Source organism: Plasmodium falciparum (assembly GCF_000002765.6).
Source record: "Plasmodium falciparum 3D7 genome assembly, chromosome: 14".
In the NCBI taxonomy this organism is placed as follows: Eukaryota; Apicomplexa; class Aconoidasida; order Haemosporida; family Plasmodiidae; genus Plasmodium; species Plasmodium falciparum.
This window is the reverse complement of record NC_037283.1, coordinates 1,510,001-1,520,000: the sequence shown is the minus strand read 5'-3', so window position 1 is coordinate 1,520,000 and position 10,000 is coordinate 1,510,001. Positions and strand designations below refer to the sequence as shown.

General features: G+C 15.9%; 3 protein-coding genes across 3 annotated transcripts in view; 2 read left to right on the top strand and 1 right to left on the bottom strand.

The window, feature by feature from the left end:
- Positions 1-630: 630 nt before the first annotated feature.
- Positions 631-2,931, bottom strand: PF3D7_1437400 (pantothenate kinase 2, putative; the record flags this gene model as incomplete). The annotated part of the gene is made up of 1 exon (XM_001348492.1): positions 631-2,931. One exon carries the CDS (start codon positions 2,929-2,931, stop codon positions 631-633), a length of 2,301 nt encoding a protein of 766 aa, XP_001348528.1.
- Positions 2,932-5,039: 2,108 nt separating this feature from the next.
- PF3D7_1437300 (conserved Plasmodium protein, unknown function) lies at positions 5,040-6,063 on the top strand (the record flags this gene model as incomplete). Its single annotated transcript, XM_001348491.1, has 4 exons — positions 5,040-5,063; positions 5,279-5,472; positions 5,561-5,642; positions 5,725-6,063. The coding sequence occupies 4 exons, from the start codon at positions 5,040-5,042 to the stop codon at positions 6,061-6,063; spliced, it is 639 nt and encodes a 212-aa protein (XP_001348527.1).
- A 3,848-nt stretch (positions 6,064-9,911) lies between these two features.
- Positions 9,912-10,000, top strand: part of PF3D7_1437200 (ribonucleoside-diphosphate reductase large subunit, putative) — a gene marked incomplete at both ends in the record, with an annotated part of 2,731 nt that continues 2,642 nt past the window's right edge. The window contains one exon of the mRNA XM_001348490.1: positions 9,912-10,000. This exon is cut by the window's right edge and continues 2,146 nt beyond it. Within this exon, the coding sequence (XP_001348526.1) occupies positions 9,912-10,000 (89 nt within the window).

Sequence of the window (10,000 nt, the reverse complement as noted above, 5' to 3'; positions counted from 1 at the left end):
AATATAATATTATCTTTTCTTTTTTTTTTTTTTTTCTTCCATTTTTTATTTTTTATTATATTCGATTATTATATTTTATTAAAAATTTAATGCCACCTTTTAATTTTTAAGATGCATACTAAAAAGTGAACTATAATTATAACTTATTTTATATATTCTAAAAATGATCGAATTTTAACTAGTGAGCAAATAAATACATTGAAATTTTTAAAATTTTATATATATTAGGAATTTTTTTTTTTTTTTTATAATTTTTTTGATCCTTTTAAAAAATAAAATAAAATGAAAAAAAATAAAATAAAAAAAAAATAATAATAATAAAATAAAATAAACATAAGTTTTCAAAATGCAAGAAAATAAAATAATTTATAATATATTATATATAATAATTGAAGCATAAATACAAAATTTATAAAAAAAATATTTAAAATAAAAATCTGGTAATCTTAAAATAAAAATATGTATTAGAAATAATATATATTCAAAATATTTTTATGATTCTTAAAAAATATATATATGTAAATATAAAATATATATTTTTATGTAGTGCATTTAAATAATAAATGCGTACATTATATAATATTATATATATATATATATATATATGTACCATTATGTATGTATAATGTTTTAATTGTCTATGTGAATTCGTTCCCAATTAATTAATTCTATAGCTGATCCTAAACTACTAATATATTTAGATATTTTGGCAAAGTATATTTTTTGCCTATTATGAGATAAAAATTTTATGATAATTTGAAAAAGTTCTTTGCATACATCATCTTCAAAATTATATCCTGTAAAAAATATGTGATCAGCATTATATAAATTACAATGAATATACGACAAATAAACTGTCGTAAATATAGCCATTGATAATAAGGATCTGGATAAATCACACATTTTGGTGTTGTATTTTACTATGGTTTTATCCTTTAAATTACTATCCATTTTGTTTTTATTTGTTTCAGAACATACATTTTTTAGAGTAATACTTTTACACGCTTTTTTGACTATTTGTTTATCATATGTTTTATATGAAAACCTTTTTTTATTTTTCAATATAAATGAACTGACTTCTTTCTGAATTGACAAATTTATATTATGTATAATTTTACCATTCTCATTTAGATATTGCTTTTTAAATAATTTTTTTAAAAAACTTTTTTTTAAATTATAGTTTTTTCTATGATATTCATACATATTTATTTCATTATCACTTAAACTATGTTTTATTGATAAATAATTATCTATATCATTCATAAGAAAATTATCATCTTCTTTTTGTTTGTATCCTTCTTCTTGTTTTTGTTGCTCTTCAATATTATGCTTAAATAATTTTTCTTTACTTTTAAAACTATTCATGTAATTACAATAAGAATCACTATTAAAATTAAAAATGGGAATTTTGCAATTATCATATACATTAAAATTCTTATTTGATACTAACAATTTTTTTGTTTTATCTTTACTTAAGAAGGAATATTTATTCCTATAATAATTAATGTTATTCTTCTCAACCTCAAAACCAATACATTCTTCCGTTTCAAAAATTTCCTGACATTCACTAATTTCTGTACTCATACAACTGCTTACATTCTCATAACATGAACTCTCATTCTCATATTCATAAACATTCATTAATTTGTCATCTTCTTCTTTTATATTAATATTTTTCTCCTCATCATATGTATTCAAAATATTCTTCACATTTTCTATATGCTGAGCATTACCAAAAAAGGAAGCCGTTAAATCTTTACATAAACCTGCATTTGAATAGGACGTTCCATATATATCCTGAACGGTCATGTCAAAAGTTCTGTTTGTTCCATTTTTCGCTAGCTGGCATATTCTTTGTAAAGAGCAAGGCCTACCTGTAATTAATAAGAAAAGTCCCATAACAGTTCTAAATCCTACATATAACGTTCCTATTCTTTCTATCAAATTTTGTTCATTAACTAAATGATAACAAACAGCTCGTTTCATATTCACTATTACATAAGATTTTATTTCACTAACCTCTTCTTTATTTATGAACGATTGATATAATAAATTTTTTTTTTTTTTTTTCTTTTCGTCGTCTTCGTCATTTTGGCTAGTACAGCTAGCTCTTTCATTTTCTTCATTATATTTTGTAAAATAATATAAATTAGTTGGCATAAACCTTTTTAGGAAACATATTGAATTATTTATACATTTTATTTCATTATGCTGGAATATATTATTTTTACCTGTTATTTGAAGAAATTTCTTTTTAATAAGATTTTTATTTTTCCCCGTTACATTTATAAACATATAATTTATATTCTTTTTATAATATTTCAATATGCATTCGTCTAAATATTTTAATTTAAATGACCAAAAATAAATTTCAGCTATTTCATCATCATATAAATGCTGAATATTTACAGTATCAATTTGAGAAATATCCAACTTGTGATATTTTACAAAATTAAGATATTTAATAAATTTTTTTTCAAGGTTATCATCTTCATGAAAACATTTATATAACTCATTTATAGATATATGTGTGTGTACATTTTTTTCACTATTCTTTTTTAAACTAAACACTTGAACATCACTATCAATAATGTGTTGCATATCCAAAATGTAAGAAAAAGTATTCTTTTTCATTTTAATATAATCGTCATCACAGTTATTATATTCATCAGATTTTGATACATCTTCTTCCAAGTTAATATATTCCTTTTTGTATTTTTCTTTTAACCAAGATAAATGCACATTCATATTTAATTTATTGTCATTACTTGGAATACTAACATTCTTAGGCAATTTTTTTTCCTTTTCTTCCCGTATATCTTTTTCATTCTTACTATCATTATTACTTTCCTTTATTAACTTTTTATTAATCAATACAGTTGTTACATGAACATAGTTAAATGAGCATTCAATACCTAATGTATTACCCATACTCTCATATATTACAAAAAAAAAAAAAAAAAAAAAATTACAATAATAATAAAATGAAATGAAATAAAATGAGTTTATATAATATTTTTTAAAGAAGCAAACATACACAATAAAATAAAGATATATATATATATATATATATATTATATATATTTTACAAGAACAAAAATAAATATATTTATAACCTTTTTGTAAAATATCATTACTCCCCTTGCAAATCAAAGAAAGTATATATCATTTGAAAACCTAAAACTATTGAAAATTTTATTATAACTTATTTCATGACAACATATTGTTTTTTCTTTTTTTTTTTTTTATTTTTGTGTTATTTTATTTTATTTTATTTATTTTTTTTTATTTATTTGTATATGGAAGCATTTTAACATTATTATAGAACAAATATATATAACAATCAATAGTAATATGTTAATAATGTAAATTTTATCCTTACGTAACATATATATAAAAAAATATATACAAATATGAAAAATTTATTTATTTTTATTTTATTCTAGTTCATTTCATATGCTAAGTAAAGAGAGGAAAACAAAAATATATAAAATGTAATTACTTAAATACTTGATATAACTAGTTGAAGAAAGAATCTAAAAGATAAACGAAATTTTGTTTCAAAAAATTATATTGATATTTTAATTTTATTATTAGAAAAAGTTTTTTATTTATAATTTATTAGTAATAATTAATATACTAAGAAATCCGAATATTATCTTTTAGAACCCTTTTATGATACGAAAAGAAAAAAAATAATAATAATAAAAGAAAGTGATTCATTGTTTTATTTTATTATCATTTAAAATTACTTATCTAATGAAAATAAGAAATATATATATATATATATATATATATATATATATTAATAAAATTAATGTACTTTTATTACAAAGATTAAGAGTAATCATGTTTTTATATGATATATATAAAAATCATATATATATATATATATCACACAATCTTTTATTATTCTTTTTTGTATTTCCTGTTAGGCTTTTCTCATTTAACGCAACTTTTTTTATTTTTCTTCTTTTTCAAAGATATCATATTTTTTTTATATATGTATTTATTTAATACTATATCGTCTTTTCAGTTTATCCAATGCACATTCACCATGATAAAAAACTTAAAAAAAAAGATGTAATAATTTTTTTTTATGAATACTATAAATAGTATTGGTATACATATATAAATATAAAATGAAGATATTTTCTTCTTTTTTTCCCATTTATTTTTCTATGGAAAATAGAACAAAGTAAAAAAAAAAAAAAAAAATATAATATAATAAAATAAAATAAATGAAATGAAATAAATAAAAATTAATAAATAATTTAATAAATAAACAAAACTAATAAAACGTTGACATATATATATATATATATATAAATTGTGTGCATTAATATTAAGTTATTTTTAAAAACTTTTTGTTGTTACAACCATTAAAAAAAAAATGTGCATTTATCTATAAATATTGTATGCATATATTAATTAAAAAAAAAAAAAAAAATACATTACTATATTATAAAATATACATATATATATATATATAATATAAATACATTGTTTTGCTGTAAATTTATATCTGTGATGTAGCTTTTGTAGGTTACGAATAATAAAAAAATATGCATATATATATATATATATATATATATATATATATTTAGTATGGTTGTCATATGCATTTATATTTTTGCATATATTTTTTTTATTAACATACATTTTAAAATATCATAGTTAATCTTATAAAATTGAAGAATAATTGTGTACAACTTAATATGCTAACAAATTGTAAAAATTTTTTTAGGAACAAAAATTAGAAACATATTAATTTATACATACATATAATATATATATATATATATATACAATCAAATAATTATTTTTGTTTTTTTTTTCTAATGTTGTCAATATCCATATTGAAAAAGAAAAATTACTTTTTAAATATTATATACAAATATTAGCAAATTTATATTGCCCGTACATTAGACATATAAAAGTTTTATTTTATTATTTTAATTTTATTTTGTTATTGTTAAAAGTTCTTATTTTCCTCTTGTTTTATATTCTTGATCATTTCGTTCATATTTAATGGAAGTATGATGTATGAACACAGTAGACAAGTATATGAAAAGAAAATACTATTAAATATATAAATAAATAAATAAATATATATATATATATATATATATATATATATATATATATATATGCTTACCTTTTTGATGTACATAATTAAATGCGTTTTTACTCTTTAATATTTGGAAGGGTTAAATAAAGCATACACTCATTTAATATCATAAATTTCATAGTTTTGTATTTCTATTTTTTTGTGCAGATTAATGCAACATTAAAAAAATGTAGCGAAATGGATGACATGTGTCATCTCTATAATATGGAATTAATGCAGCAAAGAGAAAGAATTGAAAATCTTAAAAGAAAATTACATTCTTATAATAAAAATATTGAAGAGCAAGAAAGCATATTTAAAAATGTTGTAAAATACACGGACGGATTTATAAATAACATAATGTAATGGATATATATATGCGTTTGTATATACGTATATAGGAGATTATACATATATATATATATATATATTTATTTATTTATTTTTTAGAACCTTCTTGGAACGTTTCAGTAATTCCAAAGAACTGAACGTATTGTCGAATTGTGCAAAATATTGTCTGGCTGATGATGTGGTAATCTTAATTTGAAAATTTTAAAATATCTTCAATAAATATATATATATATATTTATTTATTTATTTTTCCATATATGTAGGACGAATTAAATTTAATAAACAATTTTAACAAAGTGAATAATATAAGCTCCCATAAAAAGAAGGAAATAAAAACAACCAAATTAGTTAACAATAAATATAAAAATGATTACTCAAATAAAATCAGTATATATAGTGATGAAAATAAAGTCAATAAGAAAATTCCAAAAAAGAAGAAAACAAAAAATAAATATAAAAATGACATGAAAAAAAAAAATGTACAACTAAATGAAAATATATACAATCTTCATAATCCATATGATACAGTTGAAATTAGAGATCTGTATAATATTTATAGAAAGAAAAGTACGACATCGTATGAAAATACATATATAAATTAGAGCTTTAAAAATTAAAAATAAAAAAATATATATATATATATATTTATATATTATGACTCAAATCATATTTCATATTTTCAAAATGGAAAATAAGTTTTAAAGCGTAAATAAAATAAATAAAGAATGTTTATTTATTTATTTATTTATTATTTCAAAAGTATAATTATATAAAGTCTTTGAAGACTACACAAATTAGCATTATAAAAAAAATAAAAGATATACAAACATATATGTGCACATTTATCTGCTTTTCTTATTTTTATACTTTTTAAATATAAATATATTTTAAAATATATACATTATTTAAAAATATTTGAACATATGAATATATTACATATATATGTATATATATTTTTATTTGTTTTAAATTTTTAATTGCTTTAGATATTTATTTAAATTTATAATAATTTTATAAATTTAATAATTTCATGTATATATAACATATTATTGTTATTATATTTTATTATTTATTTATTTATTTTTTTTTTTTTTTTGTATACGAATGAAACAACGACGGAAAAAAAAAAAAAAAAAAAAAAAAATTGTTTTTTGCTTCTTATTTTATTTTATTTATATATTTCTTTAAATTTTTAACAGTTTTTTAATTTCTTTTTTTTTCTTTTATTATAAATTTTTGCCATTCCATATTTATAATTTTGAATCAACATTTTAATAATCTACAATTTTGTAGAATATATATATATATATATATATATATATTTATAGATGACTTTATATATATATAGAAATTTTTGTAATATGAACTTAATAGGTGATCTAATTTTTTTTTTTTTTATAATTTATTTGTTTTATTTAATTTTTCTTTTCCTTTTTTTCTTTCTTTTTTTTTTTTTCTTTTTTGTACAATCATATTCCTTTTTTAAAATAAAAGAAAAGGAAATTATATATATATATATATATATAATAATTATATTTTAATATGAAACTATATATTTTTTTAGTACCACAAATAACAGATGTTTATATTTTTTACATATATATAAAATTTATATATAATAAATTATATTTATAAATCAATCATATTTTTATTTTATTTTTACCATTAGGTATTATATATATATATATATATATATATATATATATATATATTTATATTTATATTCATATATATAATTCCTTACATGTTTGTATTTTTTTATTTGAAATATTTATTTGTACATATACACACTTAAATATGTTTATTCAGTAGATTTTTCTTTGCCTATGCAAATGGTGTAATTTGTATATATAGTAAAGCTATTTGAAATACATTTATTAAATTATAAAGTTATATAATATTAAGAAAAAAAATGTTTTTAAATATATAGTATATAAGCATTTTATACACATATATATATATATATATATATATATATATATATATATATATATATATAACTAAATATATAACATTATAATTTTGTCATTTTTAATTTGATCAGAAATTTATAACTGTTTTTTTACTTTATTATTTTATATCTTATATAGGTGTAAAATATAAATATATAAATACATATATATATATATTATATTATGTTTATTTATTTATTAATGTAGTATACACCTTTGTAATTAATAATATTTTGCATTCATATATATATACATATAAACATATATATGTATATATAATAATATTGTGTACACAATAATTTGTCAAATCATATATATTTATATATATATTTCATTTTTTCCTTTTTTTTTGTTAAACAAATAATACTTGTCCAAAAGAAAAAAAAAAAAAAATGGAAAAATATATATTTTTTTTAAAATACACAATTGTTCCTTTTGTGCTAAATTTTTATTAATAATATGATTTTATTAAATATAAAATTTACACCTTATAAAATTATATAAATAACATTTTATATATTTATAATATATTGCTTATATAATAATATACCACTTTGATATATTTGCAAAATTGTTATTATGTATGCATTATTATAAAAAAAAAAAAAAAAAAATTATATATGTATTATGTATATTATATATATATATATATAATAATAATAATAATACAAGTTATGTAATGTATATTACCTTATAGTATCTTTTATTAGATATGTAAATATTCATATATTGTTACTATTTGAACACACTTGCATATTTTCATATAAATATATGATTTTATTTTATTTTTATCCTATTCATTTAACACATGTATATATATATATATATATATATATATGTTATTATTATGTACACATTAATATTTTTTTTTTTTTTTTTAAATATATTTTTTTTGTTTTAACACATAATTATATAATCTTTCTTTTTCATTTTAAATATATATATATATATATAATATATATTTTATATTTTCAGAATATAAATAATGTGAATTTTTATATATCATTTGTTATGTACATAATTATTCATAAAAATTTATATACATTAATATATTATATAAAAAATGATAAAAAAAAAAAATAAAACCCTTCTAAGATAAGTATACTTAAGATATATTGTTCATGAAATTGTCCATGAAGAAAAAAATATATATTGTATTTTTAAGTTTAAAATAATTTTTTAAATTCCTTTCATTTTTAAATTTTTATCAAAATACAAAAATATATGAAAAAAATGAGATATTAAAATAAATAGAATATATTTATAGTTCTTAATATTAATTATTTTATTTATTCATTTCATTTTATTTTATTTTATTTTTTTATTTTTTTTTTTTATTTTATTTTTCTTTTTTGTTTGCATGATTTTGTTAAATATATTATTATTATTAATTATGTATATAATATGTTTAGAATTTTATATTATTTTCTAGAAAGATATATATAATTCTGTTATTTTATAACTTAATTAATTTGTCTTTTCTCTATTATTATATTTGTGTACATTTTTTCTTAAATTATTAATTTAATTTATTGTCATACTATAAATAATATTATCAAAATATTACACTGAATAATGAAGTATATATAATTTTTTTAATTATCCAAAATATTATTATAATATAAATATATTTGTATTTATACATGTTAAAAATATGTTATTATTTTAAAAGAAAAACTTTGTTATATAAATTATATATATATATATATATATATATATATATATATATATTTATTTATTTATTTATTTATTTACATTTGTAAATATATAATTTTTTTTATTTTTTATTCAAATAAGATATTAAAAAATATATATATTTGTATACATATTTTTATATATCTATGTATTTTGTTTTTTTTATATTAATCATATAGATATTATACAAAATAAAGAGAAAAAAATAAAAAAAAATTATCAGAAAAAGGAAGAAATAATTCTGTCTTTCAATATATATATTTATAATATATAAAGCTTAAGTGTAAATTTTTAATTTGTCTAACTTAATTGACTAAAATATATTTTATATATATATATATATATATATATATATAATTTTATAATATTAAACATTATAAAATTAGTGGATAGTTCAAAATTTATTAAATAATATATAAACATATATATATTATATTTTACCAAAAAAAAAAAAAAAAAAATAAAATAATAAAATAAATAAATAAATAAATAGTAATAATAATAAATAATATAATAATAATAATTGATTTAGAAAGTATAAAGAGTAAAGGACAAAGAAATATAATACACACAAGAATATATTGGATTTTAATTTAAATGTAAAATAAGAAAAGAACTTATTTATATTTTTAAATATTATATATTAATGCATATTATTTAGAAATAAAAAATAAATATATATATATATATACATATATTTAAATAATAATATATATATATATATATATATTAGCATAAAAATACCAGAATTAAATTATATATTTATAATTATATTAAAAAAATAAATAAATAAATAAAAAAGAATGGGTGATAATGTAAAAAGACTACCATTACCATCAGAGAATGGAGAAATTAAAAAGAGTACATCAGGAAGATTAAGTGATGATGGTAT